The following is a 15,290-nucleotide window of genomic DNA, read 5'->3' as shown; positions in this document are numbered from 1 at the left end:
GAAACATTTACTGATATTGAAGATGAGCAGCAAAATTGACATTCCTCATGAACACTATTTTGACATATAATAGGTGAGCAGAGAACTAGAAGTAGACTTTTTTCACATGAGTTTGCCTACATAGTTGTAACTAAGTAATTTTCCAATCATGATACCAGGTTTAGGTGAAAAGATCTCATATCACAATGCTTTAAGAGAACATGATGTTCTGCCACCTCAGAAGAGGAAGTATTATTTCAGGTAGAATCATGTTTTATGTTATGCTAAAAATAAAATAACACTTTAATGACAATTAAATTTACTTAAAGTTTAAATAAAATCAAAATCTCATTTTGATGAGTATTAAAATTGCCATGCTATATCTAAGCCTCTTTAAAAGGGAACTTGATTGCTCTAGTATACAGTAGAGGTTTACCCTTTTCTTGCACTAATATATGTAGATCAATAAATCAGTAAATTTTAAAATTTATATTTATTTAGCATGAATACTTGCCTTCTTCTACAACTAATTTACAGTTATTTAGAATAAAAGTCATATATATAATAAAACCCTCCAATTAAGAAATAAAAACTTTAAAAACCACATATACAGAGAAAAAAATAAACCTATTAAATATGTAGCCTAATGTCGTTGCTGAAATTGACTTTTAAATTTGGTTATAAAATCTCATGAAATCAAGGCAGGGTGGGTAAAGATTCTCATTGTCAGGTTTTACTGCAACACCACAACAATATTTTATCAGAATAGAGACAGAGTTTTCTGAAACCAAATTTTAAAAATAGCTTACTATATCAGTCCTTTATCAGAGCATAGAAAAAATCATAATTTTTTATTGGTTTTATAACACCTTACAGAGATATTCTTCAAATGGGTCTTTCATACCTCAAAATATAATTAAATTATTATTTTCAGTGTTACAAAGCTATTAAGGGCCAAGTGTGTAGTTTTACCGTGATCTAACTATCCAAGGAAAATCTTAAAATAACTAAATCTGAGAGGATTGCTTGGATAGCAAGAACCTTACCTTGTTCTCAGGTTTTGATTTTCTCACTCAGCCTTTTCATTTATTCACTATTTCTTATTCTACTTTGAGTTGGGTATCAGATAAGTATAGACGATACTTAAACTATCATGCATCTATATATAGTTGAATAAAATATACAAGGTTCATGATAAAACTTAAGACATTTTCAAAATACTTTATAATGATTTTTGAGAAATTTATAAATTTTTGTTCCTTTCTGTGTGGGTGAGTAATGTGCTTTACTTGTTTCTAATTTTATAATTATCCTAAATTATAAGGAAATGTAAAAACTGCTTTTTCAACTTCTATGAAGAATGTTTTTGACTTTTAGTTTGTAGCACTTACAATTGAAGAAAGCTGTAGCATATAACCAAATATTGAGAGCTATAGATCATACTGGGAACACTAGATATTATAAGGTATTCATATTAATAATAATAGTAATAATGGGAATATCGATGTGGCTTTAATGTGACAAGCACTGTGATAAGTGTTTCATGTATATTAATTCAGTTATAATATTTATGACATTTTTTACTGTTACCTGTTTAAATGATGGCTAAAAAATTGAGGTCCAAAGTAGTTAAACAACTTCACAGTCACAGAATTAGTAAATGGTAGAGCTGGGGTTTGAACCCAGATACTCTGACTTAAGAAGTAGTGCTCTTAACCATTCTGATGCTTCTTGCTTTTTAAAGATTGAGCTGCCGATATGCTTGCTTTCAGAAGTTGACCTAGCCTAAAGTTTCCTGATTTCTTTCCTTAGCTCTGTCCAGTCTGCTGATAAGCCAAGTAGAAGAATTCTTCATCTCTGATGCCTTGTTTTTTGTTTCTAGCATTTCCATTTAATCTTTTTTTTTTTGTACTTCCCATTTCTCTGCTGAAATTTCGCATTGATTCATGCATTTTTCCCCACCTTTTCCATAGATCCTTTAATGTATTAATTATAGTTCTGATAGTTCCAGTATCTGGGCCAGCATCTTGGTCTGATTCTGTTGACTGCTTTATCTCTTCACAACGAGTTATTTTGCTTGCTATTTTTTGTGTTTCTTGAAATTTTTGATCAAAGCCTTGACATTGTGAGTCGAGATCAGTAGATATTGAGGTAGTAGTATTTATGACTAGGAATAGGCATGCATCTTCCGACAGGCGATTAGGCCTTTTGTTTCCAGTATTCTTCATATGCATGTGTCACAGAAGTTCTGTCTTCATGCTCAATGCACCCTCCCCCTGCCAAGCTATAGACTGCTGTTGATTGTTACTCAGTGTGAGGTTTGTGGTGAGGGCAGAGGGGCATTCATTAACTTGACCAAGCCTCAGTCTTAGGCAGGCCCTGTGAGTCTGGGCCTCAAGGGTATGTTTTTTGGTTTGTTTTTCTTTTGTTTGTTTGTTTGTTTTTAACATTTTTTCTTTCCTTTGGTGACAGCTAAAGTCTGTCACATTTATGTAGATGGTCTTGGGTGAGAGTGAGTTTCCTGCTCCTTTGGTCAGAGCAAAACATCTGCTTTGTGTTGGTACAGGATCCTCTGCCCAATAGGATTTCCTGCCCCCCCCCCCAAGTAGCTTTTTTTTAAAGCATGTATAATACAAATCTTTAACATCACAAATAATATGTTGCTTCATGTATCTTGTAAGAACTTTATAATAATACACTTCCATTTCCTTCTATCCTGTATGCTATTATTATTATTAATTTTTTTTTTTTTTTTTTTTTTGGCTGTGTTGGGTCTTCGTTGCTGTGCGTGGGCTTCTTATTGCAGTTGCTTCTCCTGTTGTGGAACACGGGCTCTAGGTGTGTGGGCTTCAGTAGTTGTGGCACACGGGCTTAGTTGCTCTGCGGCATGTGGGATCCTCCCGGACCAGGGATCAAACCCATGTCCCCTGCATTGGCAGGGGGACTCCCAACGACTGTGCCACCAGCGAAGTCCCTGCGTGCTATTATTGTCATACACTTCACGTTTATGTAAACCCTACAATACAGTGTTCCTATTTTGGCTTTATACCGGAGGTTAGCAAACCTTTTCTGTTGACAGCAGATAATAAATATTTTAGGCTTTAAGGGTCATAAGATCTCTGTTACAGTTTCTCCATTCTACTGTTACAGCACAGAAGCAGCCATAGACAGTGTATAAGCAGATGAGCATAACTGTGTTTCAGTAAAACTTTATTTACAAAAATGAATGGTGGTCCAGATTTGGCTTGTGGGCCATAGATTGCTCACCCTGCCTTAGACTGTCAGATATGGTTTTTTAAAACAGCTTTATTGAGATATAATTCATATACCTTAAAATTCTTCCATTTATAGTCTACTATTGAATGGCTTTTACTATAGTATTCACAGAGTTGTTAAACCATCACAACAGTCCATATTGGAACACTTTTATTACTGCAAAAGGAAACCTTGCACCCCTAGCCATCACCCTCCAATTCTCTCATCTCCTGATCTGCCCCAATTCTAGGTAATCACTAATCTATTTTCTATCTCTATATATCTGCCTATTCTGAACATTTCATATAAATGGAATCATTTGCATATGATCTTTTGTGACAGTTTATTTCAGTTAGCATAATGGTTTCAAGGGTTATCCATGTTCTACATGTATCAGTATTTCATTTATTTTTATTACCAAATACTATTCCAGCAGTGTGTGAGGGTTCCAGTTTCTCCACCAACACTTGGGATTATTAGGCTTTTTTATTGTAGTCATCATAGTGCATGTGAAGTTGTTTCTCATTGTTTTGATTTGCATTTCCCTGCATTGTAGTTAATGATGCTGAGTAACTTTTCTAGTGCTGATTGGGCATTTGTATGTCTTCTTTGGAGAAATGTCTATTCAGATCCTTTGTTCATTTAAAAAATTGGATAATTTCTCTTTTTGAAGATTTTTAAGAATTCTTCATATATTCTGGATACAAGCCCCTTGTCAGATATATGATTGGCAGATAATTCCTCCCACTTGTGTACTGTCATTTCACTTTGTTTATATGTCCTTTGAAGCATGGAAGTTTTAAAATTTCAATGATGTCCAGTCTGTTACTTTTTTTCTTTTGTTGCTTGTGCTTTTGATATCATATATAAGAAACCATTGCCCAATCCAAGGTTGTGAATACGTTAGCTTTTATGTTTAGGTCTTTGATCCATTTTAGGTTAACCCTTGTGTATAATATGAAGTAAGGGTCAAAAATCATTTCCTGCATGTGGATATCCAGTTGTGTCAGTGTTGCAAACACTATTCTTTCCACCATTGAACTATTTTGGCATCCTTGTCAACAAACAGTTGACCATAAATGTGTGAGGGTTTATTTCTGAACTCTAAATTCCATTCTACTGATCTATACGTTTATTCTTATTCCAGTACCACATTGTTTTGATTTCTGTAGCTTTATAATAAGTTTTGAAATTAGGAAGTGTGAGTCCTCCAACTTTGCTTTTCTTTTTCAATATTGTTTTGGCTATTCTATATCTCTTGCTTTTCCATATGAGTTTTAAGATCAGCTTGTCAATTTCTCCAAAGGGGTCAGCTGGGATTTTGATGGAGAGTGAGTTGAATGTGTAGATCAATTGAGGAAGTATTGCCATCTTAACAGTATTGTCTTCTGATCCATAAACATGGACATCTTTCCATTTATTTAGGTCTTCTTTAATTTTTTTCCAACAATATTTTATAGTTTCCAGAGTATAGCTTTTATACTTTTTTTGGTTAAATTTATTCCTAATTATTTTATTCTTTTTGATGCTATTGTAAATGGAAATTTTTTAAATTTCATTTTTGTGCATCACATTATATAGGAATATAATTCATTTTTGTATGTTGATCTTGTATCCTGCAACCTTGCCAGACTCATTTATTAGTTCTAATAGTTTTTTAGTAGAGTCTTTAAGATTTTGTATATACAAGATCATGCCATTTGCAAATAGAGATAGTTTTACTCCTTCCCTTCTAGTCTGGGTGCCTTTTATTTCAGTTCCTGCCTAATTGCCCTTGTTACACCCTCTAGTACAATGTTAAATAGAAGTGGTAAGGGGATGTTTTTATCTTGTACCTGATCTTACGGGAAAGCATTCAGTCTTTAGCCACTAGTGATGCTGATGTTAGCTGTGGGGTTTTCGTAGATGCCATTTATCAGTCCAGGAAGTTCCCTCTATAGCAAGTTTGTTGAGTGTTTTCATCATAAAAGTGTTGGATTTTGTGAAATGCTTTTCTGCATCTATTAAGATGATTATGTGGGTTTTGTCCTTCATTCCATTGATATGATGTAGTATATTGATTGATTTTCATGTAGTTAACCAACCTTGCATTGTTGGGATAAATCCCGCTTGGTTGTAGCGTATACTCTTTTATATATTGCTGAATTTAATTTGCTAGTCTTTTGTTGAAGATTCTTGTGTGTGTATTTGCAAAAAATACTTGTCTGTAGTTTCTTTTCTTGTGGTGTCTTTTGTCTGATTTTGGTATCAGGGTAATGCTTATACAATGAGTTGGGAAGTATTCCTTCATCTTTTGTTTCTTGGAAGAGTTTGTAAGGGATTGAATTTTTTTTTTTTTTTTTTTTTTACGGTACGCAGGCCTCTCACTGCTGTGGCCTCTCCTTTTGCGGAGCACAGGCTCCGGATGCGCAGGCTCAGTGGCCATGGCTCACGGGCCCAGCTGCTCTGCGACACGTGGGATCCTCCCGGACCGGGGCACGAACCCGCATCCCCTGCATCAGCAGGCGGACTCTCAACCACTGCGCCACCAGGGAAGCCCAGGGATTGATATTTATTGTTCTTTAAATGTTTGGTAGGATTTACCAGTGAAGCCATCTGGGCCTGGGCTTTTCTTTGTTGAAAGTTTAAAAATTATTAATTTAATCTGTTTCCTTGTTATAAATCTATTTAGATTTTTTTTGACCCAGTTTTGCTAGATTGTTTCTAGGAATTTGTTTATTTCATCTAAGTTATCTAACTTATTGGTTTATATTTAGTTGTTCATAGTATTTTCTTATAATCCTTCTTATTTCTATAAAGTCAGTAGTAGTATCTCACTTTCATTGCTGATTTTAGTACTTTGAGCCCTTTCTCTTTTTTCTTGGTCAGTTTATTTAAAGGTTGTGAATTTTACTGATATTTCCAAAGAACCAATTTTTGGGTTATTGTTTTTTCCTCTTTTTTTCTATTCTCAATTATCTTTTAAAGATACTAAAATAAAGTTATTTTTAATATTTTTACACCTATTTATCATTTTCAGTGATCATCATACAAGGCTAAGTTTCCATCTGGTATCATATTGGACTTAAAGAACTTTTTATTCTTGTAGTTCAGATCTGCTGGCAGTGAATTCTCTCAGTTTTGGTTGTATTAAAAATCTATTTTATCTTCATTTTTGAAAGATATTTTGCTAGATATAGAATTTTAGGTTGACGCTTTTTTTTTCTTTCAATACTTTAAAGACATTGCTTCATTGCCTTCTGCCTTGAGTAGTTTCTGATGCAAAATATGCTATTAATCTTATCTTTGTTTTTCTGTATCCAATTTTTCTTTCTTTCTTTTTTTTGGGTGTTTTCAAGATTTTCTCTTTCTGTTGGGTGTTCAGCAATTTGTGAGGTATGTAGGGTTTTTCCCTTGCTAGTACTTCATTAAGCTTCTTGGATATGTGATTTGTTTTTTGTTTTTCATTAATTTTGGGAAACTCTTCAAGCATTTTCTCTTTAAATGCTCTTTCTACCCTATTCTTTCTTCTCTATTACTGAGAATCCAAATACATGTATTTTAGTCTGTTTGATGCTTTGATAGGTTTTGAATGTTCTTTTTTTTTTTCTTTTTCATTCCTTTTCTTCTTTGTGTTTTACTTTGGATAATTTGTTTTGACCTGATGCTTTCTCTCTGTGTCCTGTCTGCTCAGAAGCCCATGTATGTTAATTTTAATCTTTAATACTATGATATTTTAAAAGTTTTTATCACTTCCATTTGATTATTTTATAGTTTCTATCTCTGTGGAAAGTCCCTGTTCGTTCATAAATTTTCTCCAGCTTTGTACCACATCCTTTAACATATTAATCATATTTGTTTTAAAGCCCCTATTACAATCTAATCTCTGGGACTTTTCTGCTTCTGATTCTGTTCACTGTTTCAGCTCTTAACAATGGGTCTTATTATTTTGTTTCCTTGATCTTGTTATATGCCTTATAAATATTTACTGAGTGCTGCATATTATGTTTAAAAGAGTAATAGAGACTGAGGTTAGTAGTATTTATGCCCAGAAACGTGCACGCCTTTTTCATTTTGTTTTGTCAGCATGGGGGTTTTGAACTTATCTGATCAATAGTTGAGCTGGGCTTTTGTGTTGTGGTATATTGCTAGTTAATGTCAACAAGCCACAGATGTCATATTTTTCCAGAGGCTTCTACCACTTTGTGCTTAGTGTAGGATTTAGAGTACTGGAGGGTTTTCTCAGTGTTCTTGTTTCACTCTCAGTTTTCAGCAAGCCCTGCATACCTGTGCCACAAGGGAGTTTCTCCGTGCTCTTGCTTGACTCTCAGAGGTAGATTGCTGTTGTCTATTACTTTAGGCAAGGCTTTGGGTGGGGAAGTGGGGGGATGAATATTTCATTCTCCTGTTGCAGCCTCAACATTAGGTAGGCCCTTTCCCCCTGAGTGTCAGAGTGGGTGTTATTAATGTTCCTGCCCATTTCCCCACCCCCTCCCCGCAGCCGTGTATCAAGAAAAGGAGCAAGGGTCCTGCACCTCTTCCAACAGCAGACCTTTGCTTTGTATCAGTGTAAGATCCCGGGCCCAAGCTGGCTTTAGCCTTGCCCCCAGTAGCAGATGGCTTTTTTTTCTGTTTCTCTTTCAGTGACAGCTGACCTTAGCTAGTCATCAGAGGGCAGACAGATGCCTATCCTTCTTTCAGTAGCAGCTGGGCTTTTCCTTTGGCAAGGGGTATGAGGGTTTCTTCTTAGATGCTTAAAAATTATCTTTAATGTTTTTCAATATATCATATTTTAATGTTGTCTTTTTAGAAGATTAGTTCCTGATGAGCAGAGGCTGGATCTTAGATTTTTAGAAAAGGATGACTACTATTTGGTTATTATTATAATATGCCAATGTGTTTGTTCTTTTCCAGCTTAGGTTTGATTTCCGACTCTTTTCACATGTTTTTCGATAGCACTGCCATTTTGGCTGGATTGGCAGCGTCCGTTATTTCAAAATGGAGAGATAATGATGCTTTCTCTTATGGGTAAGACTTTTTAAAAACATTTTTATTGAAGTATAAGAAATACAGAAAATAATATATAAAACTCAAGCTCAATGAATTTTCACAATTGAATACATTTGTCTAACTTGAACCCTTGAAAACCCCTCATGCCTCCTTCTAGTTCTTTAACACTCACCTTCCCGCTTTCCTAACTCCATTGTGACTTTTGCCTGTTTTTGGACAATATATAATTGGAATCTACAATGTGTACTTTTTTTTTTTGCATCTGAGTTCTCTTGCATCTTGATTTTACCAGAAATTTTCAGGTGAGATTGTTACTAGATAGGGAAATTTCTCAACTCTTAATCTATTTTTTTGGTTTTGTTTTTTTTTTGAAGAAAGAGGAAAAAGATTCAGTATATGAAAATGGTCATGTTTCTTTAGTTTTCTTTTTTGGTTGATATTTTGTTTACTTATTGTCTTCAGCTCTGCTTTTATGTAAAGTACTTCCCCTACTTTTGCTGAATATGTACAATTAACTAAATATTTGGAAAGTGTTTTTATGCCGAAGGGGCTGGTCTCACTTCTGAGCCTAGTAACGTTAGAGGCAGAGTTTGCTTTCTGCCATCTCTGATTGGGGGCAGCAATGGAGTTTCCATTATTTGATTTACTCTGCCTGAGTGTTTTCTCTTTTTTTGAGCTCATAGACTGTTTTACAATGTAATTATATTTATGTGTAAATAAGTAGCGCTCAGAACTAATATCCTCTTTCTCTTTCTCTCTCCCACCCACTTTCTCGTTCCTGCTCCCCCCTCTCACCTGCTTACTTATTGACTATTGCCCTGTCTCTTCCCCTCCCCTTGCTTTCCCTTGTGAGTGCTGTCTTGCACTGCCTCCTTTCTTTGCTGTCTTTCCTGTTTTCACTCCATCTCTCATTTGTCTCCCCATACTCATACTCATTCTCTCCCTTTTACTTCTAAACTCCCTTCTCTCCTTTCCGATTCTTTCTTTCTAGTTACTTGGGTCTGTGCTCATGGTCTTTTTCTCTCCCTCTCCCTTCTACTCTCCATTCTCCCTTTCTCCCTCCCTCTCTTCTTTTCTCTTATTCTTTGCTTTCTCCTACTCTTCCTCTATGCTGTAGCACTGTATGGCTAAGACTCTTTCTCATCCCATCTTCCCCACCCCTTAACCTCTTCAGCTGTAGTTGTTGTTTTTTTTTTTCCTCTCCCTTTCCCAGGCTCTCTTTCTTTCTTTCCCTGATTCTCCTTGCCTGTGCACTTTCTTTCCTGTGCAGTTCCTCTCATTCTCTCTCTTCCGTTCACATCCACCCTCTTACATGCACTGTTTCTTGTGCCCCTGGTTCTCTCTTCTAATGGTGCTCCCCCACTACTTCCTCTTTCTTTCTAGCTTTGCTTTCTAGCTAGCTTTGTTCTTGAGTAATTACACACTCTCTGCTTCTTGCACGTGCTCTTGTTCTCTTCAGATGTTTATCGAGGGCCCAATATGATTTGAATACTTTGCTACTTGTAATGATATAAAAATGAATAAGATATGACGTCTGCCTTGGAGGAACTTGTGGTCTGATGGGGAAACAGTTCTGTAAAAATCCTATGATAACTATACATTGTGTGACAAGTGCTAAAAGAGAGATATGTGAAATTCTGTGACAGGACTTGCTGATTTGGGGTATAACCCAAGTGGTATGATTACTTGTAACATTATAAAAAGTGAGACAAAAAATAGTATTATGTTATATTTATAGAGCAAGAGATCCTGTTTATTTATAAATCCAAACAGCTCAAAAGCTCAGAAAAGAACCTATTCCATGGCATTGTATAATCAAAAGACTCTTAAGTATATTTTGAATTACTAAAGGTTGTATGTGAAGTTATAATTTTGTGTTGGAAAATTAGTAATTCATACATATTTTACATAAAAATATCTAATTAGAGTATCTTATTAAGCAATCTTCTTGGATAGACAGTAACTAACTATAAGAATTCTCCTCAATTCCTTAATTCTTAGGGTATCTATTGTTTTCTATTTAGAATGCATAATCTCCTGGTATAAGATAGTTTTTATAAATAGCTTTGAATACCTTCAGTACCATAGCAGGTTTTACTGATTCAACTTTAACTAAAATATACGAGAGTAATATTCTTGACATTTTAAAATTTGTTTATCCTGTCCTCTCCTTATTTGCTTTTTTTTCTTTTGAGAAGGGAAAAATTAGGGGAAAAAAGCTGATGTAACATTTGAAACTATTAGTAATTGCTATAGTAGTAAGTAGCAGCAGTAAATGTAGGTGCCGGTATAACAGAATTACACTGAGTAGGCTAAGCCAGTGATGAATCCCCAAACCCCTAATTCAGTATGATCAGAATAGCAGGCTGACTGCAATAGTAGAAACCATAGGCAGAATCTGAAAGGCAGCAAAAACTTTTCAGTATTTTTTTTATGTAAAGTCATCTCTGTGTATTGTCACACTCCTAATTTTGAAATAGCAAAGCTAGAATAAAAGTAATACATATCTGGGGCTTCCCTGGTGGCGCAGTGGTTGGGAGTCCGCCTGCCGATGCAGGGGACGCGGGTTCGTGCCCCAGTCCGGGAGGATCCCACATGCCGCAGAGTGGCTGGGCCCGTGAGCCATGGCCGCTGATCCTGTGCGTCCGGAGCCTGTGCTCTGCAACGGGAGTGGCCACAACAGTGAGAGGCCCGTGTACCGCAAAAAAAAAAAAAAAAAAAAAGTAATACATATCTGATAGGTAGATAGATGCATATGTGCATGCTTATATACATATGTACATATATTTGTATCTTTTTCTCCCTGGCTAAAGAATCCACATACCATCATACTAAATAGGCAATAGCACATTCATGAATCGTATGTTTTAATTCCAAGACTCAGTCTGTTCAGGTAAACACAGTGTGTTTGGAAAAGCAAGTGTGTCTAGATTTCACAAGTTTTTCATTTTAATCCTGCAGTCAACTTTAGCAAATATATTAAACCTAATTAAAATCACTTTAGCCCAACAATTTATCAGAATTTATGGAGCACCTACTAAGCTAAGCATTAGGGACAAAAAGGTGCCTGAAAAATACTCCTGCCTTTGATCTTGAAATCTAATGGAACTCAAGGACAAAAGGCTTTCCATCAAGCATTAGCTATGGGATTAGAAGGGTGGGTTAAAAGAAAGTGTTTTTTATTTCTTGGACAGTAACGCTGTTGATATATTAGATAAATTCCTAAGTGTGGATTGTGGAAAGCAGGCAGTGAATTCTTTGAATTTAATGAAAAAAAAGTGTTTGCTTTGACAAATAAGATATTAATTTAATTCACATATATGTATTAGAAGGTAGACATATGCAGTATTTCTGAGTGTAGAAATATACACTATGTTGGAATGTACTTAACAGACAAGCTTCAACATAACCATATGGAGTATATTTTAAAGAGTTTTTTCTCTTTAAAAATATTTTTTGCAGTGAAAATTGTATTATCTAGAAATTAACATAGAAAGCTAGGAAGTCTAGCTTTTTGATGCTCCTGTTACATTGTTCAAGAACCAGAGTCATTAATTGCTGTCAGCACCCTTTAAATAATGTCTGAACATGTAAAACTGCCAAGTTAAAGTTGTTTTAATGACTTTAACTAAGCCAAATATACCTCATGGAAAAATAAAATCTTTCCCCAATGCTTCACACAGGTAGGAAGCAGAAAGCTTCAGAAGCCCATGGAGAAAAAGAGAGGTATTTTAAAAATAGTTTAATTAGAATTATGTGAAGCTAGAATTGATTCTAAAAGTAGGTAATTGAAAAGTTTTTGTTAAATTTATTAATCTTAGAAGAAGAGTGATAGAAATATAAATCTCAAGTTGTCTCTGGGATAATTCAGAAATAATTATGTTTTCCTTCAGTCAAAGCTCCCCTTGCCAAAGATTTGAAAGCTGAAAGGTACAAAGCAGAAAGCATAAGGAGTTCTTAGAAAAGAAGGAATTAACAAGTTATAAGAACCCCTTTTTCAAGGTCTCTTCTTCTACTTTTTATCTTTGTATCCTTCCTTCTTTGCCCACTTATCTGGTCCTGTCCTTCCTTCTCCACTGGCAGCTTGAGATTTATATTTCTGTGAAAGGTCTGTCTAAACCTACTTACTCTAAAAATGTCTTTTGTAGAAATCTATATATTTTATGGCATTCTGCTGTTAAATATAACTCATAATAAATTTATTTTCTCAATTTTATGCTATATGTACAATAAAACATACTATAAACACTGGGACTTTGTTGGCTGCTTATAACCATATAGTATGGTTTAGGACCTCTGAATATATGAATCTGTGATTTGATTTTTAAGAACTAACTTAATTCAGTTGTTTGCTCTTCTTTAGGTATGTTAGAGCGGAAGTTCTGGCTGGTTTTGTCAACGGCCTGTTTTTGATCTTCACTGCTTTTTTTATTTTCTCAGAAGGAGTTGAGGTATAGTAGATAATAATTAGAGTCAGTAAATTATGTTTCTATAATGAAAATATTTACTAACTAAAGATACTTGTAATAGAGCTATTTTTCACACTATCATTATTTATTGAGGCCAGTCTTGGATTAGATAAAATATTATGTGTGTACAGGAGGAACTTATAAAGTAATTGAAAAAATTATATGTGAAACTACTTCAAATTGAAAACAAATAATAGTGCTTTACAAGCTGTGAATGAAGTGTTGACACTTTATGAAAAGTAAACACACAGTCCCTGTAGTGAGGTCTGTTGGAAGAGTTCTTAAGATAGAATGTGAGGATTTTGCCAATGAATCTTGAATGTTTTGTATATTAAAACAAGTAAAGAGAAAATTTAAAGATTAATCAACTGAAAATTAATGACAGTATTTTAAGATTCTGAAGAAGGATGGTTTTAGTCCAAATGTTCATGCTTTTAAATGTATTTATTTAAGAATAGTAACTGTTACCTTTTCTACAGTATGTGAGCAATGGTTTTATTTTTATTAACTGTTTTGGCAGATAATTTTGGAGTGATTTTAATTCTGAAAATAACTAAAAATTTTTAAAAATTTACCAGTTGATCAGTCAGAAATTATATCAATGCAATTTGTTTGTATTCTGTATTTTCTAGAGAGCATTAGCCCCTCCAGATGTACACCATGAGAGACTGCTTCTTGTTTCAATTCTTGGATTTTTGGTAAACCTAGTAGGAATATTTGTTTTCAAGCATGGAGGTCATGGACATTCTCATGGCTCTGGTATGATGGTTAGAACCCTTTGTTTCTTCATTTCTGGTTTCTGTCATAGTCACTTTTGAAAATTGATAATTTTTAAAGTTTAACTTACTATACTGACTTTTAATAAAGAAAGTAATATGTTAATAGACTCATATTAATGTCTTCCTGAACAATCCGTCCCGCTTCTCCATGTCCCTCCCTCTTAGTGGCTTCTCAGAGTTGTACATGTTATCAGCTTAGTGTGGATACTTCCAGACCTCTGTAGCTTATCTGTTTAGTATGATATCATTTATATAAAACAAACAAATATCAAAACCACAGTACAAATCTAGTTACTAAAAAGTTACAGTGTATGGGGGTATGAAATTTATCATACAATCTGTCTTTGACATCCTTCCACCTGGTATCCATCAGTGTACCTTCTCTTGTTAACAGAAACACAAAACTCCATGGTGTGGGTTACCATGGTTTATTTAACCAGTCTTCTATGGATTTAAGTCGTTTCTTGTTTTTCGCAGTTCCATATGAAGCATCTCCTTGTGAACACATGCAAGTGTTTTTCCAAAGCTGTGCTATCCTATACAGTAGTCATTAGTCACATGTGACTATTTAAGTTTACATTATGGTTAATTAAATTTAATAAAATTAAGAATTCAGTTCCTCAGTTATACTAATTACATTTCAAGTGCTCAGTAGTCACACAGGGCTACCATTTGGACAGCAAATGTAGAAGATTTCCATCATCACAGAAAGTTCTTTGAATTGCAGTCTGCTGGAATATGAGTAAAATTGCTGGAACACAGGATATCTAGTTTTTAGTTTCAATAGATGTTAGCAATTTGCCCTCCAAATGACTCATTCCCTTTTACCCCAGCAAAAAATTCAAGTACTAGTATTCTGTCACCCATATCAAAACTTAATATTATGGGTTTAAAACCATTTTGGTGATATTTTGATAAAAATGGTATCATTTTATTTGGTATTTCTTTGCCTAGTAGTGTGGTTGAAAATCTTTCTGTATGTTTTTAGGCCATTCAGATTTTTTCCTTTTCTGGAATTGTTCCCCCTTTTTTTTTTTTTTTGCCTGTTTTTCTTATTGTTAATCCCCTTACAAGCATTTTTAATATATTTTGTATATTAATTCTTTGTTTTATGTGTTGCAAATATCTTTTCCTAGTCTATGGCTTGTCTATTTAAGCTTTTATATAGGGGTTTTTAATTTGGGTATAGTCTAGTTTTTCTGTCATATATTTTGTGGTATGTTTTCTGCTTTGTTTAAGGAATTTTCTGTCCCTGGGTCATAAACGTATTCTCTTATTATTTAATACTGTGAAAACTTTGGTTTTATGGTTTTTTCCCATCTACTTTGGTCCTTCATCTGTATGTAATTTATTTTTGTGATGGGGTGAGTTAGGACTTTTTTTTCTCGGTGTGAATGAATAAGCAGTTTTCTAAGCACCATTTATTAATCTGCTCTTTACATCATTGATATAAAAGGACACTTTTACCCTATATTAAATTGCTTTATGTATCAGATCTGGCCTGTTTATTTTGGCCACCCCACTATCATACTGGAATAATTGCTGTAAACTTTATGTTTTAATATCTGGTAGGGTTAATCCCATCTGTCTCTCTCTCTCTTTTTTTTCCCTCCAAAGTTGTTTGGGCCTGTCTTGCTCATTTGGTATTTTTCATAAGCTAGTCAAGTTTTATGAAAAATCTTTTTGGGATTTGATTGGGAATGCATTGTCTTTATGTTTATTGCGGAGAATTAACATCTTATATTTTGAGTCCTTTATTAAATTGTCTTAGGCACTTTAATAAAGATCTTTATATTTTTCATTTGGTTCATTTTTAGGT

At 34.4% G+C, this 15,290-nt stretch overlaps 1 protein-coding gene across 1 annotated transcript in view; it reads left to right on the top strand.

The window, feature by feature from the left end:
* Positions 1-15,290, top strand: part of SLC30A7 (solute carrier family 30 member 7) — an 80,859-nt gene that overhangs the window by 5,344 nt on the left and 60,225 nt on the right. The window contains exons 3-5 of the mRNA XM_082857629.1: positions 8,128-8,241; positions 12,587-12,674; positions 13,325-13,451. Coding sequence (XP_082713755.1) covers positions 8,128-8,241; positions 12,587-12,674; positions 13,325-13,451 — 329 coding nt within the window. The remainder of the gene's footprint in view (positions 1-8,127; positions 8,242-12,586; positions 12,675-13,324; positions 13,452-15,290) is intronic.

This window comes from Leucopleurus acutus (genome assembly GCF_964270905.1).
Source record: "Leucopleurus acutus genome assembly, chromosome: 2".
Lineage (NCBI taxonomy): Eukaryota > Metazoa > Chordata > Mammalia > Artiodactyla > Delphinidae > Leucopleurus > Leucopleurus acutus.
Note: the sequence above shows the minus strand (reverse complement) of the source record. Positions and strands in the feature narration are given on the sequence as shown.